Raw genomic sequence first — 22,236 nt, 5'->3', positions numbered from 1 at the left:
AGAATATTTTTGGTGCGCCAAAAAAAACAAAATAACGACTTATTTAGTGATGGCCGATTTCAAAACACTGCTTCAGGAAGCTTCGGAGCATAAATGAATCAGCGTGTCGAATCATGATTCAGATCGCGTGTCAAACCGCCAAACTGCTGAAATCACGTGACTTTGGCGCTCCGAACCGCTGATTCGACACAAAAGATTCCTAACACTCCGAAGCTTCCTGAAGCAGTGTTTTGAAATAGGCCATCGCTATGTAAGTCGTTATTTAGTTTTTTGACACACAAAAAATAATATATAATATTATTATATATACAATAATTATATTGAACCACTGAACTCACATGAACTGATTTAAATATGTTTTTAGTACCTTTATGGATCTTGAAAGAGGAAATGTCATTGCTCCCTATGCAGGCCTCACGGAGCCATCGGATTTCAACTAAAATATCTTAATTTGTGTTCCGAAGATTAACGAAGGTCTTACGGGTGTGGAACGGCATGAGGGTAAGTAATAAATAATCATAATATTTATTACTTAATAGGAATAAATCCATCATTGCTGCCTGCGAAAAGCAAATTTCTACATTGTCATTGGAAACTGACATTTTTAAAACAATATTTCTTCTTTGACTTCATGCTACATCATCAGTTCAGTTTTGAACTCAAGATAAATATATCCAGTTTAGTTAACCTGCATAATGAGAATTCACATTTACAGGCATATTTATGATCCTCATATTATGAAACTTGAAAGAAAAATCTGTCCTCCAAAAGTATTATCTTTAATAAATCTCTTGTGTAAACAGAAAGTGTATAAACAATTTAATGCCAACAACTTTAATGACATGATGGACAGCCTCTCAAGAGCATCATATGCAATAATGACTCATTAAATAACATTTTATATTACAAAGGTAGAATTGTATCTTCTCATGCCCATTAAAAGCACACAATTAAGCCTATTAAGTAAATATATACACATGCCTTTACCATTTCATTACTTTTTGTACCATGTAACTTGTTTTAGGCCAGAAAATACCTTATCCTGGCAAAGTGCGAAGTACCATAGGTAACGAGCAGAGGTGGGTCTGTAAAGCACAAGTTAATTAGTATGAACCCAGTATGAACTCTATTTTCCAACTGATGCCAGATTCTATTTGATGTCTCCATCAGGCTTCATGCTGAAGGCTTCCAGACGCTCGCTCTCGGGCAGCAGGTTGTTGAGACGCTCCATCAGTGGGATCGTCTGGTCGATGCCCATCTGGATGCGTCTCAGAATCATCGACATCTCATTGACCTTTTGGATCTGTTCAGCGTATTTGGCGTAACGCTTTTGCCTGTCCTGCATGATGCTGAATAGCGCCTCCACTGAGAGATCCATCTGAGAGAGAAAAAAATTTAGCATTTAAAAGATGCTTGTAGAAAGTTACAGTACAATACAGCAGAAATAATGGTCAATACCTCTTTGATCCTCTTGACCAGAGCATTCTGGTCAAAGGCAACAGCCTCCGCACACTGGTGTAGATGATCCTGATATCGGACGCACAGCTGCAGGACCTGTGCGGAATCCAGCTTTTCTAAACAGACAGTGCTGGGGGAGGTTTGCCCACTGAGCACACCTAAGAGGATGACACCAATATTACACTCAATTTGTGATTCATATCATTATGAACTAAGGCTGGGTTGATACAGATTTCACGAATCAATTCAATTCTGATTCATTTGAATATTTGAACAGTGTGGGAAAAGTTACTTATAAAAGTAATCCATTACAATATTGCATTACTCCCTAAAAAAGTAACTAATGGCATTACTTAGTTACTTTTTATAAAAAGTAATGCGTTACATTACTTTTTCTCATCAAAACTGATGAAAAACTTTTGTTTTTATAACAAAAAAAAAATCGATTTTTGGTAAATGTTAAAGCGGAACTCAGTAAGATTTGCGAAGCTCCCCCTACAGGTTCCTTCAGTGAATCACACTGTCGTAAATACTCCAAGCGCAGCTCTGGACTACAATGACTACAACGCTCACCAGCACAGTAGTTTTGCAAATACAGTACAAGAAATCTCGATGGAGGTGGATAATTTTCGAAATTGTCATAATATATACATTGTTTTTGAATTACCGTAAAGCATTTTGTCACTCTCGCGTGAACGTGAACATGAGGCGAGATTGTGTCGGGTCGGCAAAGCTCAACTTGCAAGTGCTGTTTTCTGGCGTAGACGTGCCAGAGGGGGTTAGTGCTCGCCTCAAACACACCACTACAAGTCAATTAACCATCGTAAGGACTTAGAAAACTATTTATGAAGGTAAAAAAAGTTACTTAGTTCTGCTTTAAGGCCCTTTCACACCAAAAGTGAAATGAATAAGCCCCAGGCTGAAGGAAATGCACATTTACACCTGTACAGTAGAGGGCGCAACTCAAACAAACTTTTTAGATGTGCTGCTATTCTGGATTACAGAAGAATAGGATACAGGAGAAGGAAGTTCAAAACTCTTATTTCTAAAATCTAAATGTAAAGTCATTTTTGCTTATTAGTATGATTGAATTAGATCATTGAAGGTCAGCAGCTAAGACATTAATAAAGTGAGATTAAATACATAAAGTATATTTGTCTAATTTAATATAGTTAATTATTAAAGGGTTTCCGTAAAATTCACTGTTTTTTTCACCATTTTTTTCAATGTGAAAAAGTAATTTGCGTTACTTATTTGAAAAAGTAAATATTATTGTAAATTATCAGATATTTTGTTGTAAATTGAAAAAGTAATGAGTTACTTTACTAGTTACTTGAAAAAGTAATCTGATTTCTTAACTCAAGTTACTTGTCATGCGTTACCCCCAACACTGTATTTTACAGGTACACCGTACAGGTACAATATAATTAACAAAAGAGTCCAAATACAATTGCTAGTTAATTTTAGATAAAATAATCAACACTTAAATAAAATCTTGAATAACTTGAGTTGTATACAAACATTTATATATATATTTATTATATAATTATGTTTCTATGGAACCTTATTTTCATTACGGAGTAAAGGTAATTGAGACTTTTTATCTCACAATTCTGACCATTTTAATCTCAGAATTGCAAGATGTAAACTCAGAATTCAGAGATAGAATTGCGAGATATAAACTTGCAGTTGCAGAAAAAAAGTCAGAATTGTGAAATAAAAAGTTGCAAACATTAATATTTTTATTCCGTGGCAAAAACAAGCTTCCATATGTTTTACACTCCAATTCGTTATTGAAATATAAATATTTACACTAGAGGTCGACCGATATATCGGGCCGATATTTGTCTTTTTTTAATATATCGGCATCGGCCGATATCCGTGTTTAGTAGCGCCGATTTAAAGCCAGGCACGTCCGCGGGCAGCCCTGTGTTATTTTTCACAGCGCATCACCGCATAACTGACGTGCTGTGAGGATAATAAAAGATTAGGTTATCAGCTCCTCTTTGAAAATGTTTTAAACATTTTAAAACAAGCTGTTTAATACTATTCTTCTCATTTGTTTCACTATATGTACGGGCCACAAGATAAATAATGGAATAAATTAAGACAGTTATATAGGCTACCGTTATCAGCATGTTATGTTGAAATTCGTCTCTGAGGGAAAATGCTCCGTTACTGCAGCGTCAGGCAGCTCCGTCACTTTTACTTTCACTTTGAATACTGACCGAGGTTGATCTTTTACCGGCATAACTCTTCCGCAAATTTGCACGTTGCTTCTTGTGTGATATCCATTGGCTCCCCTTCTTGGTTGAAACTTTCGGCTCGCGGGGGGGGGGGGGGGGGCGTGCGGATTTGCGCTACGCCACTGCGCATGAAGTGTATGACATTTGTTCGGAAGCATGGTTTGATGCAGACAATAGCCGGGTTTCCATCCAACTTTGCATTAATGAAAATTCAGCTCAAGAATATGCGCATCTGCGTGTTTCCATCAACTGTGTAATGCGAATAAAAATGGACATCAGCCTAATAAAGTGATGTGTTCCGACCAATGACTATATATATGCCGCACAATTATCCTCATTAAACCTGCCTAACGTTAACCGTCAAGACTGTCAGAAATCAGTAAGAGTTTAGAACTGTTCATGCATACAAGGCTGTGCAACATGACAACGTTTTTAATTGATTTTTATTTATAAAGTTGTATTTATTTTATTTAAATGTTTATTTAAGTTTACATTTATGTTCCAACAAAATTCTGCTTGATAAATGCTCTAAAAATGATGTAAATGATTGACAGATTTTGTTTATATTAGCCTACATGTTTTATATATTTAATACTTGGTCAGTTTATTGATTTGTTTGGTTAACTTTGGATAAATATTTTATTTTAATACAGTGCAGTGCACAAAAAGATTAAGATTCGAGAGATGGTTCAAGTCAGTATTCAATAAATAATGTTAAGTCTAAAAATCGGCATCGGCTATAGAAAAACCCATATCGGTCGAATCTCTAATTTAAACAGTGGCTGTCATTTTCATTAAAGATTTATTTAAAGATACATTAAAGAATGAAGACATCACTGACAGATTAAGTAAAAAAAAAAAAAAATGTAATATGTTGTATATATTTATCACAATGCTCCTCTTTTTTTTTTTTTTTTTTTTTTTGAGTTGACTGATTGTTTCAACTGTTCACTTGAACTGAGGAAGCTACAGTGATTGACCAAATTTGGAAGCTGAGACTGTTCATAAAGTAACAAAGAGAAAGAACAAAGCTTATTGTGATTTATTAGATGGGAGGTGCACTACAAAGTTTTGATCATTCATCAACTGAAAAGAGCATAGACTAAAAAAATTGATCTTGAGATTTCACAAATCAATATCGGTTCATCAAAATTAAGACTGATTAAAATCGATTAATCAATATTGTCAGCCCAGCCCTATTCTTAACCATTTATATATATATATATATATATATAAACTAAACTAACAGCATGATTGTTAGCATCAGATTAGCTGGCATTTGGACTGCTGCTTACCTTTTAGAAGAGGCTGAAAAGTGGGAATTTCCTGTAGCTTTATTACATCTGGATCATTATGGATATTCCGTAATGACTGAGTTCCTTGGGCAACAACTACTATATCATCCATTTTGGCTCTTTGCTTGGCTGGAGAGGGTACAACTAAAACAACAAGACAGAGCTTACTTACAGGTAATGGTTGCAGAATATACACAAGACAAGAAACATCTCCATTTTAACAGATATATGTCTATAATAAAAACTGAAAAATTACAGATAATGATGCCGTTCCCATGTATAAAAATCAGCTGATATAATGCTAAGTACCTGAAGCACTGAAGTCTGAATGTTTATGTTCAGCATCTCCACTCTGTTCAGCACCCATGGTGCACTGGAGTCTAAGCAGTCAACACAAGCACTGAAGAAAAAAGACAACACAATTATATTTATATATATATTTATTTATTAGGCATCTAATACAGAAGTACGATTCAAATATGGCTCTTTAAATTTGATTTAAGAGCCATACACGATACATTTTTGACGATAAATAAACTACATATGCTTTACTTACCTTGATGTTGATGTTTTAGTCGTTTAACGGCTGTCTGTCTACGTGTGGCGATTTCATTCGGCTGTTTTGTCTGAATGAAAGGCTTGCTAATGCGTTACATTGTAGCTTACGTAAATTACAGACATCGTGAGATGTCAAATCACAATACTGACAGCAGATAACGTGTACGTTGCTATATGTTTCAGTAAATAAGGTAACAATCACTAGTAGCGGTACAAATGAAACATCCGGTTTAATAACACGAGACGCGTGATGATGACGCCATAGGTTTGTTTTCACGTGACCGTTCAACCGTTTGTTTTCTTTCTCGTATCCATAACAGATTTTAATTTACAACTAAAATAAAAAATAATTATTATAATTTATTATAGCCTACTTTATATACACAAACGTGATAATGTATATTACATTATAAATATATTAAGAATTATATAAATTATATTGTTATAATTATAATTATCCTTTCCAAAATTGTTATTTGTCTACATTAGTTATTTTTAAACATTCCTGTGGTGTGACAAATAAACTGCATGAATTATAAATGTAAAAAAATAAGCCAAATGCTTTTTCAAAACATTTTGTTGGTAGGAAACTTATTTAAACAGTCACCATTTGTATTAAATAATATAACCTATTAAGAATACTGTTACATATTCCATATCTGGGGGGAAATCCTCTGAAAATCTTCCCCTTTTGTAGTATATATCCAGTCTCCGCTACCGATGGCCCCTTCTTTGTTTTCAACATAATAGGTTATGAACACATTCATATTCCAACTGCTAACTTAATTCGTTAAGTTAACGAATTCTCTCAAATAAATTAAAAACTCTAGATTTAAGCTAACGATTTCTCCATTGAGCAAGAACATTAGACAATGCAGCAACATGCGATTGAGAAGAACCACCCCTTACTGGGATCATCAGCCATGTCGGTGAATCGCAACAAACCCTCTTTGATTGGCTACTCTGTATGTCAATCATTCCGCCGTGAAACGTAACCTCCATTCTGATTGGCCAAAACAAGTGCACTTATATATCCAAAGATCCTATTGGTGGAAAATATAGGTTAGTGGTCCGACAGTCACACGAAGGAAAGAAAAGTAGGTCAGAGACTGATTCCGTTTATGTCACAGTTCCTCACGGACCGGACGTCAAATAACCGAAATAATCTGTGATGTTCAGCTTTTCCTCCGGTAAGTGTGATGTTTTGATGTTTGACAATTATCTCTAAGTGTCGCGTACTGCTTATCGATGTATTATGTGCGGTTTTTGTCCTCTCGCATATTGATTTCAGTAGGAGGGGCGTCTGTGACATTTCTCAGGTTGAATACCTTAGAACCGAAGCAGCTGGCGCCACAGCAAAAACAACCACGGTTTCAGTGATTTAGGAAGAAAGACATCAATCACAGAGGAACGTAGCCACAAACCCACACCCATCATCGGTGTGAGGTTAATGATCTGCGTCCCCTTTAAGTCGGGTGAATAGAGGGAGCGCAAGTGTACTCGAGCCTCCTGTGTGGGTTGGTCACTTCAAAAGCTACTTGAATTTACATTATGTTTGCTGTCTTTGGCTTCTAAACTTGGTCCCTTATAGGCTGTCTAGCATTTTGTGAGGGTTCGTAGGCTTTCACAAGTGATGCTTTCTAGGTAGGCAGCTCGCTGTGGTTTGAGTCAGGGATACATTAATCAGTGGCGTCATTATGCTTCCGATTGCGGTTTACCCAAGTCCGTTTTATTGTACCAGTTTAAAGGTTGTGAGGTTGGTCACCATCTAACTGTGTCTTTTTAAACAGTGGGGTCGAAAAAAACAATAAAAATAAAAAAAATCTGTCAATTTAAACCTGGAGTAGGCATTGTAAGATTATACCAGGCACTATACAAATGCAAGCAAATCTGTGACCTTGTAAACTCCTTTTTTACAAAAGGTCAGATGTTCTTGCTTCCACTAAGGCACATAATGTTCTTTGCTTCACTCTTAGGTTATGTTGGGTTATGTAAATTTTTCAAGTTTAGCTTTTCCCTTAAATATTTATGCTGATAATATAATTTGTAATGTCAAAAAAGGGGGGGAAATACAAAATAGAAGTTGCAAACAGCTGTATAGAGCACATTTGTGCTTTAGTTAATATTTCTAAGCATGGGATAATATTTGAAATGATTTCTGTATAGACACACATTTTAAAGGGTTAATTCACCCAAAAATGAAAATAATGACATTTATTACTCGCCCTCATGTCGTTCTACAGCCCTTCGTTCATCTTTGGAACACAAATTAAGATATTTTTGATGAAATCCGATGGCTCAGCGAGGCCTGCATTGGCAGCAATGACATTTCCTCTCTCAAGTTCCATTAATGTACTAAAACATATTTAAATCAGTTCTATCTTAATATTATAAAGTGACGAAAATAATTTTTGTGCCAAAAAAAACCAACTTTTTTTAACAATATCTTGTGATGACTGATTTCAAAACACTGCTTCAGAGCGTTATGAATCTTTTGAGTCGAATCAGTGATTCGGATCGCGGAGCAAACCGCCCAACTGCTGAAATCAAGTGACTTTGGCGCTCCGATCCACTGATTTGATTCGTAAAGCTCCGAAGCTTCAAGAAGCAGTTATGAAGTCGGCCATCACTAGAAATTGTTAAAAAGTCGTTATTTTGTTTTTTTGGCGCACAAAAATATTCTTGTCGCTTTATAATATTGAGTTAGAACCACTGAACTCACATGAACTGATTTAAATATGTTTTTAGTACCTTTATGGATCTTGAGAGAGGAAGTACCATTGCTGTCTATGCAGGCCTCGCTGAGGCATCGGATTTCATCAAAAATATCTTAATTTGTGTTCTGAAGATTAACGAAGGTCTTACGGGTGTAGAACGACATGAGGGTAAGTAATTAATGACATTATTTTCATTTTTGTGTGAACTAACCCTTTAAATTATTGACTACAAAAAGCTTGAACATTTCTACCAGGAAAAAAGATACAGTTCAGTTGCTTAATTTTGCACACCACATTATTATTACAGTGGAATACATATTCATTATTTTAAATATTAATATTTATTATATTTGGACCAGATTTTTATATATATATATATATATGGATATGGATTTATTTGTAATATTTATTATTAATAGAAATATTAATTTATTTTAATATAATATTAAGTTTTAAAAAAGTGATTAATTAATGCCGAGAAAAAATAGTACTTGATGAATTTAAAACAAATGTGACAACTTGCCCCAACCTGATATTTGTGAAAAATACTGTACCTTATAAGACCGTTTGCTTTCATTCATGGCAAGTCGAACAAGTTATGCTTCCATATTGTAAGACGGGTGTGTGGAGTTCAGTTGACGTAATGTACAGCATCACACGCTCATCATTAGGGCGTTCATCACTATTTACTTCCAGAATGAGTTGTTTTTCCTTTAACCACATCCATTCATCCATACGTCACATTTCTCCCAAATTTGTCTGTAACAAAAACTTGAGGCTCATAATTACGATGAGTAATACGGGGAGGATTAATCTGCATAGTTGGCTTTTGCCATACTGAAGTCGTCTTGAATTCAAATAAACTGAGATGACCTACTTTTATCTTTTTTGCTCGTCACTTTCTTCCTCCTTTTTTTTCTTATCTTCGGCAGTCCGTGAAGGCAAGCCCACGCATTCAAGAATAGATCATTTAGAGATGGGTGAAGTGCTGGTGGTGCATGAGCTATGCATCAGGGCGCTCACATAAAACCACAGTGTTTTTTAACACTTTTGTTTAACTATGTGAATTTGAAAAATGACTGATGCATTGTCACACGTATAACTGCGCTCTTGCTCGAACGTGGGCATTTAAACGCCTGATTGAAGGGTCTGCGAACACTGTTTTATTTGAGCAGAAAATCCCATTTGAACACAGGGGACTCCTGTTTCATTTACGGCAGGAGAAAATCGGTCTTCTGGCCCTTTCTTTCTGCCAGTTGCGTTTCTGTAATCTAAATGTGGCCTAGATTGTGAGCTTTCCAAGGGTTTCCTGGCAACCAGAGCAGGTCATTGATGAAGCTCAGTCACTTCTCCTGGTGTATATGAGTGAGTGTGGGAGTATGAGAGAGAAAATAAGGAAGCCCAAGCTACATATTAAAGGGATAGTTCGCCCAAAAATGAAAATTATCCCATGATTTACTCACCCTCAAGCCATTGTATGCGTATATGACTATCTTCTTTCAGATGAACACAATAGGAGATAAATTCAAAAATATTTAGAGCTTTTTAATGGTTGTGAAGGGGGGCCACATTTTGCGCAAATGCATAATATGCGTACGGTCATCTACCAGAAGCTAGTTATTTGAATTTATAAAGTTTTACATATGGATTTTTTTTTTTTTTTTAATGCATTGCTTGCTTCAGAAGGCCTTTATTAACCCCCATGGAGCTGTATGGATTATTTTTATGATGAATGGAGTCATTTTTGGGGGGCTTCAAAACATGCCCCCCATTTTAAAGCTTGGAGGAACAAGGATATTTTAACAATATCTGATTGTGTTCATCTAAAAAAAGATAGTCATATACACCTAGGATGGTTCCAGGGTGAGTAAATCATGATAAATTTCATTTTTTGGGGGGAACTATCCCTTTAACAACTTAAAGGATTAGTCCACTTTTAAATACACTTTTCCTGATAAATTTACTCACCCCCATGTCATCCAAGATGTTCATGTCTTTCTTTCGTCTGTCGAAAAGAAATGAAGGTTTTTGAGGAAAACATTCCAGGATTTTTCTCCTTGCAGTGGATTTCAATGGCTACAGATTGAAGGTCAAAATTACAGTTTCAGTGCAGCTTCAAGGGCTTTAAACGATACCAGATGAGTAATAAGGGTCTTATCTAGCGAATCGATCGGTCATTTTCGAAAAAAAATACAACCGTTTATGCTTTATAAACAAAATATCGCCTTGAACGTACTTTCCGCTTCTACTTCTACTTACGGAACGAACGCGGCGCCAGTTTCGTTTTTTCCGTAATTTGAATAGGGAAGGCGTAGGACATTCAGCGTAAGCGTTATGAAGAATGCGGAAGCGGAAAGTACGTTCAAGGCGTTATTTTGTTTATAAAGCATAAACGGTTGTATTTTTTTTTATCGAAAATGACCGATCGATTCGCTAGATAAGACCCTTATTACTCATCTGGTATCGTTTAAAGCCCTTGAAGCTGCACTGAAACTGTAATTTTGACCTTCAATCTGTTGGTAGCCATTGAAATCCACTGTAAGGAGAATAATACTGAAATGTTTTCCTCAAAAACCTTCATTTCTTTTCGACTGACGAAAGAAAGACATGAACATCTTGGATGACATGGGGGTGAGTAAATTTATCAGGAAAAGTGTATTTAAAAGTGGATTAATCCTTTAAAGGGGTAGTTCTCCCAAAAGTTAAAATTCTGCCATCATGTTTTCACCCTCAAGCTTGTATGGCTCTAAGGTATTCAACATGAAAGATGAAATTTTGAGAAATGTCTCATAGTTTTTGTTTTTATTGGGGTTTTTTCCATACAATGGAAGTCCATTTGGACTTCATAGAGTGAAGTCAGCTATTTTATATTGATGAATACTGACTTGTCTTGACTGTAACTTCTCATAACCTCAACTGTCACGTCAATGTGACCCTGGACCACAAATCCAGTCATAAGGGTCAATTTTTTAAAATTAAGATTTATACATCATCTGAAAGCTGAATAAATAGGACAATATTTGGCCGAGATACAACTATTTGAAAATCTGGAATCTGAGGGTGCAAAAAAAACAAAATATTGATAAAATCGCCTTTAAGTCGTCCAAATGAAGTCCTTAGCAATGCATATCCACTCACAAAAATACATTTTTGATATATTTATGGTAGGAAATTTACAAAATATCTTCATGTAACATGATCTTTACCAAAGACTATAGAATAACACAAGACGCGTCACTCGTATTGTTTTGAATGGGAGAAAGTGTAACGCGCAATATGGCGGAATAAGTCCCGCCTTCTAAATAAGAGCCAATCACCGACTGGTAAAGTCATCGCGTCACTTCAGCGGCCGTTAGAATCACCGGTTTCTATAGAAACAGTCAGACGCGCGCCTCCGAAGAGACGCGCATTTAGGTCTGCGCATGCGCATTAGCTTGATCCAGCCTGAAAAATAGGGTTTTTTTGTCATGATTCGAGCGTTTAGAAACTAAGTTTATGAGCCGGTTGTTGTTAGATTTCATTGGTGATTTCAAATATGATATTTAATCATAAGGTTGGCAAACAGTTTTGGAGAATTTGATGTTTCCAAATTCAAAGAGATTGCATGATGCCCAGGATGCCCGAGAGGCGTTTCAAAGATGGCCGCCGAGTGAAATGACTTGTCTTAAAGGGACTTTGTCTTTACTTAATATCCTAATCTTTGGTATAAAAGAAAAATCGATAATTTTGACCCATACAATGTATTGTTGGCTATTGCTACAAATATACCCGTGCGACTTATGACTGATTTTGTGGTCCAGGGTCACAAATATAGTATGTCGTTTTTGGAAACTCATTTGGTTATAATAAATGCACCTATATTTTTTCCACAGGATCTTTCCACAGTTGGAAGGCCATGCATTGAACACAGCTGCTTGACTGAATCTGTGCGGTGAGCATCTTTTGTTTTTGAGACACACACATTGATATAATATATAGCATATTGTAGCCATTTTGAAGAACTGTAATGTCCTTGGAATCAGTTTGTTTTTGTCTCTGTTGCTCTTAAGATGATCTAATGGCAGACCAAAGAATGGACATCTCCTCCACGATGAATGAGTTCATATCCCAGAGCTCGGCAGATCTCATCAGCAGTTCCATTGGCACCACGGGCATGGACTATACCCGCAAGAGGAAGGGCAGCACCACTGAATACCAGTGAGTAAACTCCTGATAGTGTAGGATATAGTATTATTGGAAAAATAATAGCATTTATGGGTTAAAAAGAGTACCTTGAATATTGCAAACTAGGTCTGAGCAGTTCCATCATTTTAAGTAATGTCAAATAAAATGGTTTCTGAAAACGTTAATGGGGATGTTTTTTGTTTATTCATTTGAAATTAGGCAATATAAAAAAATAAAATATCTGAAAAACACAACCCATCTAAATTATAAACAATAATATAGACATTCTAAAAATGATTTTATTTAAAATTTTATATATATATATATATATATATGCAACACACAGTAAGGTCCCATTAGTTAAATATTTGTAATAGTATTTATTAGTCTTTGTTAACATATTTAATAAAATACAGCTGTTCATTGTTACTTCATATTAGCTCTGGTCCATTAAATATTAACAAACACAACTTTTAATTTTAATGCATTAGTAAATGTTGAAATGAACATTAACTAAGATTAATGAAAGCTATAGAAGCATTTTTCCTTGTTTGTTAGTTCATGTTAACTAATGTAACGAATGAAATGAAACTTTATTGTAAAGTGTTACCAATAGATTTATATTTATATAATATTCGAATTTATTTAAAAAATATATATATATTAATTTTTTTGTTTGTTTGCTTTACAGGATTGATGGCTTTTTTGAGTGAGTACATTTCTCACATAAACTTTGCCCTACTGATGAGATCACTAAAAAATAATTGAAATAATTTGTTGTAAAAGGTTGTTTCATTGAACTCTGTGGTGCTGTTCATTTTCACAGTGATAGCATGGACACAGACAAAGATAAGACACTAGGAAGGTAAATATAAATTACACGCTGTTATCTTTTAAATGCACAGTTTTAATGAATAGCAATATTAATAAATGAATGATTAATAAGTGATAAATAAATCTTTTCTCCTAAATCCAGGGATGACCAGCAGGGCCGGATAAAAAACGCCAGGTAGAGTGAAAACAAGGCTTTTCTCTGCTTCATTAATATGTTGTATGTAAATGAAATGTGTTGCTTGTATCTTTTCAGCTGATTTTATTTATTTATTTATATATATTTTAGGGAGGCTCACAGTCAGATAGAGAAGAGGCGCAGGGATAAGATGAACAGTTTTATAGACGAGTTGGCATCGTTAGTCCCCACTTGCAATGCCATGTCTCGCAAGTTAGACAAACTCACTGTACTGCGCATGGCTGTCCAACACATGAAGACATTACGAGGTGAGGGTTTTGTACCACAGCATGGGCCAGAATGCATCTAAATGAGCTCATTATGAGTCTAACACCAAACTTTTTCCATATTAATTATGCTTGGCTTTTCCCTTTCTTTCTTTTTCTTGTAGGTGCCACCAACCCATACACCGAAGCAAACTATAAACCAGCATTCTTGTCGGATGATGAATTAAAGCACTTGATTTTAAGGGTGTGTTTAAAGTATCAACTCCAAGGCTTTCGTGATTTGATCATGTGGAAAACTGGTGAGGATCTGTTTTAAAACTCTTCTCTCTCTTTCCACAGGCTGCCGATGGCTTCCTCTTTGTTGTTGGTTGTGATCGTGGAAAGATTCTCTTCGTCTCGGAGTCGGTTTATAAAATTCTCAATTACACTCAGGTATGTTTTCTTGACAATGATCTCCATGCTGCTATGCAGTGAAGTTTTTGACGCTAATACAAACTGTTTTGTTTTGAACCGTCAGAACGATCTGATTGGCCAGAGTTTGTTCGACTACCTGCATCCAAAAGACATTGCCAAAGTGAAAGAGCAGCTGTCGTCGTCAGACACGGCTCCACGGGAACGACTCATCGATGCCAAAAGTAAAGTTTGTTTTATTAAGTGTTTACAGTCATTTGATTCACAGTTAAGCCAAAGGCACTTGGACTGACGTTCAGTTCTCTCTGAAGCTGGTCTACCAGTGAAGACTGACATCACTCCTGGCCCATCCAGACTGTGTTCAGGGGCCCGCCGATCGTTCTTCTGTAGAATGAAATGCAACCGTCCATCTGTCAAGATGGAGGACAAGGACTTTCCCTCAACGTGCTCCAAAAAGAAAGGTATTACAAGCTTTGAAATTTGTTTCCAAATTTAAAATGCTTATGAAATAAAATAACATTATGAGCACTGACAGGTGAAGTGATTAACACTGATTATCTCTTCATCACGGCCCCTGTTAGTGGGTGGGATATATTAGGCAGCAAGTGAACATTTTGTCCTCAAAGTTGATGTGTAGAACCAGGAAAAATGGGCAAGCGTAAGGATTTGAGAGAATTTGACAAGGGCCAAATTGTGATGGCTAGACGACTGGGTCAGAGCATCTCCAAAACTGCAGCTCTTGTGGGGTGTTCCCGGTCTGCAGTGGTCAGTATCTATCAAAAGTGGTCCAAGGAAGGAACAGTGGAGAACCGGCGAAAGGGTCATGGGCGGCCAAGGCTCATTGATGCACGTGGGGAGCGAAGGCTGGCCTGTGTGGTCCGATCCAACAGATGAGCTACTGTAGCTCAAATTGCTCAAGAAGTTAATGCTGGTTCTGATAGAAAGGTGTCAGAATACACAATGCATCGCAGTTTGTTGCGTGTTGGGCTGCATAGCCGCAGACCATTCAGGGTGCCCATGCTGACCCCTGTCCACCACCGAAAGTGTCAACAGTGGGTATGTGAGCGTCAAAACTGGACCACGGAGCAATGGAAGAAGGTGGCCTGGTCTGATGAATCACGTTTCCTTTTACATCACGTGGATGGCCGGGTGCTTGTGCGTCACTTACCTGGCACCAGAATGCACTGTGAGAAGAAGACAAGCTGGTGGAGGCAGTGTGATGCTTTGGGCAATGTTCTGCTGGAAAACCTTGGGTCCTGCCATCCATGTGGATGTTACTTTGACACGTACCACCTACCTAAGCATTGTTGCAGACCACGTACACCCTTTCATGGAAACAGTATTCCCTGGTGGCTGTGGCCTCTTTCAGCAGGATAATGTGCCCTGCCACAAAGCAAAAATGGTTCAGGAATGGTTTGAGGTGTTGACTTGGCCTCCAAATTCCCCAGATCTCAATCCAGTCGAGCATCTGTGGGATGTGCTGAACAAACAAGTCCAATCCATGGCAATCAATGTACACTTGCGTCACTGGTAGTAGTTCCTATTGTGCTGGATTAGACCATAGTCTGAAGTAGGAGCTAATTTAGTTCCCCCAAAAGGCGTTCCTAGAACTAAAATCATTCCCAGTTCCTGCAGTGCAAACACTCCAAAAAGCGGGTACTTCCTCCAATATTTATAGGAACTGTGAAAAGGTTTCTTTGGTGCATAAGCCCCTTTTGAGACCCCGCCGTCTGCATGGATGTCTGTCTTCCCTCTTTTCCACACAACAAGAACAACAAGAAGAGAGACAATGCCCTTTTAACTTCTGCAGAGGTCACATCTCTTGAGTTTGGCTCTTGAATATGGTTGCATTATCTAATAGTTCTATCATAAGGCATGTCCTGGGGATATGCATGTTCATTCATAGAAAGGTTTGTCTATGAATTAGTAGAGAGAAGTCCTTTTTATCAGTATTGGGCCTGTGCTGCTGCATGTGGCCCCCTTCCTCCACCTGGAATGTCTCTGAGGTCCACTAGTTACCCGGCAAGTGTCGGCAGGGGGAATGAAAGTTGATAATGATCAGTGGGAGACCAGATTTTCGGGGCCGCCTTGGACCTTTACTTGTTACTGTCTTGAGGGGGGAGTCTTACAACTCCCCAAGTCGATTATTTATTAAATATAACAAATAATTGTGTTTCTGATCGTTCAAGCCGCTACATGTTTTTTAATAAAACATATCTGCTATTTAATGTTTTTAAATGCCATTCATCACTTCAAAGGCTGATGGGTAAATCTCTCCCCCTCTCTACAGCAGACCGCAAGAGTTTCTGTACCATCCATAGCACTGGCTATCTGAAAAGCTGGCCGCCCACCAAGATGGGCTTGGATGAGGATAACGAACCTGATAATGAGGGCTGCAACCTTAGCTGTCTAGTAGCCATCGGCCGCCTTCATCCGCATATCGTCCCCCAGCCCATGAACGGCGACATCCGCGTTAAACCCACAGAATACGTCTCTCGCCACGCTATCGATGGCAAGTTTGTTTTCGTCGACCAGAGGTGAGAAGATACTTTCACATCTTCTTCTTCAAGCGATTGAATTGTGAGATTTCCTGAATGTTTACTGAATCTCTCAGGGCACCAACTAAGATTTAATATGCACTTTAGTACACACTTTTAAGGCTCTTACAATAATGCCTGAGGTGATTTTATCACTCATTAAAATGAGATTTGAATTGTCACAGAAAGCTCAAGTGTCTACAAGTATTGATTTCAGTGAACAAGCGTCTCTTCTAATCTGTTACTTCATCACTGCAATTCATTGTTTCCATTTAGGGCGACAGCCATCCTGGCGTACTTGCCCCAGGAGCTTCTAGGAACGTCATTTTATGAGTATTTTCACCAGGATGATATCGGTCACCTCGCCGAGTGCCACAGACAAGGTTTCTGTTTTATTGACTTGATACCATTTGTAAATGAATGCTTTTCTTTACTGTTATAATGCCAGTCAGTATCACATTTATAATAAATGCTCACTTTTTTTTATTTCAGTGCTACAGATGAGAGAAAAGATTAATACAAACTGTTACAAGTTCAAGATTAAAGACGGCTCTTTCATCACTCTAAGGAGCCGCTGGTTCAGCTTCATGAACCCCTGGACCAAAGAGGTGGAATATATAGTCTCTACAAACACTGTGGTCTCGTAAGTGTCACATTACAGTTTATGTACTTTATGATCTAATAAATTTGCCTTTCATACACTACAAGAACTCAAAGCTGAACCCATTTACTTTCTTAATAAATCACACTGGCGTTATTGTACATGAATAACCAGCGCATGTGATTCTAAAGAATATAAATGTTTATAATTTTTTTTGTTAAATGTCACTTAAGCTGCCTTTAAAAAAGCATTTCTGATGATATATGATGAAGAAAAAAATAAACATATTTTAAAAATTAAATATTAATAAATATATTTAGTATGTCAAACACCTTGAACATTTCATTCGTTAAAGGGATAGTTCACCCAAAAATGAAAATTTGATGTTTATCTGGTTATCCCCAGAGCATCCAAGATGTAGGTGACTTTGTTTCTTCAGTAGAACACAAATGATGATTTTTAACTTCAACCATTGCCGACTGTCAGTCAAATAATGCTAGTCAATGGGAACTTCTACTATAAGAGTAAATAAAACTTGCATAGACAAGTCCAAATTAAACCCTGCGGCTCGTGACGACACATTGATGTGCTAAGACACGAAACGATCGGTTTGAGCGAGAAACCAAACAGTATTTATATGATTTTTTTTAACCTCTAATACGCCACTATGTCCAACTGTGTTCAGCACTCGGTTAGTGAGGTCTGATCGCGCTCTGACAACGGCAGTGATGTCTCGCTCTCATTGAAGTATATGTGCGAGACATCACTGCCGTTGTCAGAGCGCGATATTATATATATATATATATATATATATATATATATATATATATATATATATATATATATATATATATATATATATATATATATATATATATATATATATATAATATGTAAAATCCTGTTGAATATTGTTTTACACAGAAATATGGCATTTCGAATGTAAATGGATTGCAGAATCTATTTCTTGTTGACTTTAATACAGAATGATATTGTTGATTGTTTCAGGGGCAGTATGCTTGAAGGAGCAGACCCTAGTTATTCCCAGTCAGCCTCATCCCCTCAGAGCATGGACAGCGTCTTAACATCAGGAGACGGTGAGATCAGTTTTCAGCTGTTGAACAGCCGTTTCTCTAACACATCTATTTTTTAACAATTGTGTATGTTTATGGCAGGTGGGGGGAAACGTCCTCTTCAGACGGTTCCTGGTATTCCGGGAGGGACTAGAGCGGGCGCTGGCAAGATTGGACGCATGATAGCTGAGGAAGTGATGGAGATTCAGAGGTACGTGTATCATCTGGCACATTTAGGTTACACTGATCATCACAAAAATGAACTTGATTCCATAATGATGTCCTGCCCCCAGGATTCGAGGCTCCTCACCCTCCAGCTGTGGCTCAAGTCCTTTAAATATCACTGCCACGCCCCCACCTGACACCTGCTCTCCAGGGGGCAAGAAGGTGAGACACTGTCCTCGTAAATAGGTCTTTGACCACATTTACACCTAGCATTAATATTAATATACGCACAGCGAAGGAGTTAAAAGAAGTTTGAAAGACCTTTGTAGCGATATATTGTTAGCGAACATCTCAATGCCACCCATGCTGCTGAGAGCGCCGTTTAGATGATTATGGTATACAGATGACATACGGAGATATATTTAACCCTTAAATGCATACCTCGGGTCTTTAGTGACCCGGGACGTCATTCACTACCCTCCTCCTCATTCATTTTTTAAAGTTAGACATCAACCTTCTTGATATTCCTCAATCAATTCATTATAAAGAATATAACAAGAAAAAAATCATAAAATTATAAAAGAATGCCTATTTTTGTATTCATTTTTTATAAAAATTGTATAGGGCCGCTAACGACCCGAGGTGTGTATGAGTGAACGTATATTTTTTTTTCTAAACAATAATTTTATCTTAATGACAGAATGAGTGCATTTCACCATTATTCCACAAGGTGGCAATGTCTGAAACACAATGATAAAGTGACGACTCATTCAGACAGAAAACGAAATAATAAGAGAAACATGAAATGGCTCAGTGATTTACTGCAGAACAAGTACTGAACGCAATCAAATATGACTGTAACTGTCACTGGATGGATTTGGTGAAGCTGTTAGCGATCGAAATATTGATTTTTGAAGATGATGAAAATTATATAGTTTTGAGAATACGTTTGAGTTCGCGAATGGGCTCATATTTGTGACCTCAGACATAAAACTAGCCCATTATTTGCTGAATTTACTGGGAAATGAGCTCTGATGATGACCGTGATGATGGCATAAAACATCTGCTCAAATTGAGCCCTTTCAAGCTCAAAAAGGTAACAGAATATGATTTATTTTATTCTTTTGTAATTGTTACTCTAATATCAGAGGAGTTTTATATGATCGCGACAGGTAGAGATCCTTCCGTGTTAGATATATATCTGGGTCGATAAAGACCCGAATATGTAAGAATGATTGGCGAAACAGTCATGCATTTAAGGGTTAAAAATATCCTGTCTCTTCCAAGCTTTATAATGGTAAAGAACGGGGGGGCGTGTTTTGAAGCCCCAAAAAATTCATCTATCCATCTTAAATATAATCCATACGGCTCCAAGGGTTAATAAAGGCCTTCTCAAGTACAACGATGGGATTTTGTAAGAAAATATCCATATTTAAAACTTTATAAAGTAAAATAACTAGCTTCCAGCAGTCAACCGTACGTATACTGCGCAAGTCGACTTGCGTCAAATGAGTGATGTATGAAGCAGGATGTAGGAGTATCGTAAGCTTAGAGCTGTGCAACAAACTCAAGCTCCTCTTGTCTTGTATCGAAATCCTCTGATATTTCTCTTTAAAATTTCTAGTTTTAGAACTCGTGACCGGTGTTTTGTTTTGCTCTATCCTCTGCCCTTCCGCGTTCATCATTACGTCATGCGTTGGGTCAGAGGTTACTCTTCCGCCGCAAATCGACACGTAATATTACATCTTGTAAAAACTGGTTCTAGGGCACCTTTAAATATGGATATTTTTCTTACAAAATCCCATCGCTTCACTTTAGAAGGTCTTTATTAACCCTCTGGATTATATTTATGATGGATGGATGGATGCATTTTGGGGGGCTTCAAAACACGCCCCCCATTTACTACCATTTATAAAGCTTGGATAGGATATTTTTAAATATATCTCTGATTGTGTTTGTCTATATACACCTAGGATGGCTTGAGGGTGAGTAAATCAAGAAGGTGTTTACCAGACAAATCGAACTTTTCATCAATATTCGCTTTGGCAGTCTTCATCTTGTTTTTCTTTTACATTATTATCTTTTATGTTATAGATCCAAAACGGTGGAACTCCAGAACTGCCTTCAGCAGGAATTGTGCCTGGACCCGATTCAATAGGATACCCATATTCAAATAATTCATTAATGAGTGAGTACACGAGTCAATCTTGCTTCAATGAATCACGTAATATTCTCAAGCAAGTGCACTAAACGAATCTTCGCCTGCAGGTGATAACTCACATCTTAGTATTGACATCATGGAAGAGCCCGGGTCCAGCAGCCCCAGTAACGACGAGGCAGCCATGGCCGTAATCATGAGCCTCCTAGAAGCGGACGCTGGCCTTGGTGGCCCTGTGGATTTCAGTGACCTACCCTGGCCTTTGTGAGACCACGCCGGACTCCTACCACAGGATGCTTATTGGGTCCAAGGCTAAACAGGTTTAAGTGCAAGTCACCACAGCCGAAGCTCACGGACAGGAAGTGCACCGCAGTTGTGTGCGGAGGCTAACAAGGCTGCTGCTTTAAGAAACGGGACCTCCTACTCAAAGCACACAAAACGGTTGAGCTGCATACTTCCTGCCGAACGGAGATCTGTGCGTTTCCCACCTCACACAATTTTATTCCCGACCTGCCTGTTTCTCTGTAGATATCGGCCTGGATTATTCCTGTGGTACCCATCAGCAAACAATCTTTATATATATATATATATATATATATATATATATATATATATATATATATATATATATATATATAAATTGTGTTTTAATGTTTTTACACTACAAAGTTGTCAAAATGTTAAATATTCTATATGCAGATTGTAACTAATATTGTAATTCTATTATGTAAGATTTCTTTATGCAAAATATAAAATATATATGGTTAAAGTGTAATGTATCAGCAGTGGATATTTTTAAAATAAAAAAATCTTGTCTTCAATGGTGCTTTTTTTTTTTTTTTTTTAAATAGGCTTTACTACCTACTATTGATGTAATATTATTATTTTTGATCTTGATAAATAATAAATATGCTGGCTGCCTTTCACAGATTATCAATTTCTTTTGGAAAATTGGTAGAGATTTTCCTCATCAAGCTCTTCTCATGCCTGCTTTGGCCAATGTCTCTTTCTCTGCCTTTTGATTGGTCCGTGACTGTGATATTTTTGTTCTGTTGCCATCCAGTGGTAAAATCTTTGAGGAAATTAAGTGTGTTGTCAGGGGAAAGAGACTATAGCTTAGCAGTTGATTTCTGGTTTATAATATTGATTAGAGTCATATTGAATTATTTTGTAGGTCAAGTAGAAATTATGCTTATGGATATGAGCATTTTAAATAAATTTAATTAACATAAAATTGATAGAAAATGTGGGGGTCAGTTAGGGTGTTTTTTTTGTTTTTTTTAAAGAAATGTATTTTATTTGGCAAGGATGCATTAATTTTTATCAAAAGTGACTTTTTTTTTTACAAAGTTTACCATTTCAAATAAATGCTGTTCATTTTAATTTTCCATTCATCAAATAATCCTGAAAAACATCAAATCCTATTTCCACTACAGCACAACTGTTTTCAACAATAAGAAATATTTATTGTGCATCAAATCAGCATATGAATGACTTCTAAAGGATCATGTGACAGTGATGCTGTAATGATGCTGAAAATTCAGATTTGCATCATAAATTACATTTTACAATATATTCAAACAAAAAAAAGGTTATTTTAAATTGTAATATTTCACA

The 22,236-nt window shown here is 36.9% G+C and overlaps 2 protein-coding genes across 2 annotated transcripts; one reads left to right on the top strand and one right to left on the bottom strand.

Moving 5' to 3' along the window:
• Positions 1-758: 758 nt before the first annotated feature.
• borcs5 (BLOC-1 related complex subunit 5) lies at positions 759-6,465 on the bottom strand. Its single transcript, XM_048159645.1, has 5 exons — positions 5,556-6,465; positions 5,309-5,399; positions 5,000-5,143; positions 1,459-1,616; positions 759-1,378 (listed from the first exon to the last, which is right to left on the bottom strand). Exons 2-5 carry the CDS (start codon positions 5,364-5,366, stop codon positions 1,151-1,153), a joined length of 588 nt encoding a protein of 195 aa, XP_048015602.1. The 5' UTR covers positions 5,367-5,399; positions 5,556-6,465; the 3' UTR covers positions 759-1,150.
• Positions 6,466-6,601: 136 nt separating this feature from the next.
• On the top strand, positions 6,602-21,207 carry arntl1a (aryl hydrocarbon receptor nuclear translocator-like 1a). Its single transcript, XM_048159641.1, has 19 exons — positions 6,602-6,747; positions 12,147-12,205; positions 12,324-12,471; positions 13,130-13,147; positions 13,265-13,303; positions 13,415-13,447; positions 13,559-13,716; positions 13,839-13,918; positions 14,014-14,106; positions 14,192-14,309; positions 14,397-14,546; positions 16,376-16,622; positions 16,899-17,005; positions 17,115-17,265; positions 18,232-18,320; positions 18,399-18,507; positions 18,590-18,683; positions 20,556-20,649; positions 20,730-21,207. Exons 3-19 carry the CDS (start codon positions 12,332-12,334, stop codon positions 20,885-20,887), a joined length of 1,878 nt encoding a protein of 625 aa, XP_048015598.1. The 5' UTR covers positions 6,602-6,747; positions 12,147-12,205; positions 12,324-12,331; the 3' UTR covers positions 20,888-21,207.
• The last annotated feature ends 1,029 nt before the right edge of the window (positions 21,208-22,236 follow it).

Source organism: Megalobrama amblycephala, linkage group LG15, assembly GCF_018812025.1.
Source record: "Megalobrama amblycephala isolate DHTTF-2021 linkage group LG15, ASM1881202v1, whole genome shotgun sequence".
NCBI classification, from domain to species: Eukaryota; Metazoa; Chordata; class Actinopteri; order Cypriniformes; family Xenocyprididae; genus Megalobrama; species Megalobrama amblycephala.
This window is presented reverse-complemented; position numbering and strand designations above follow the sequence as displayed.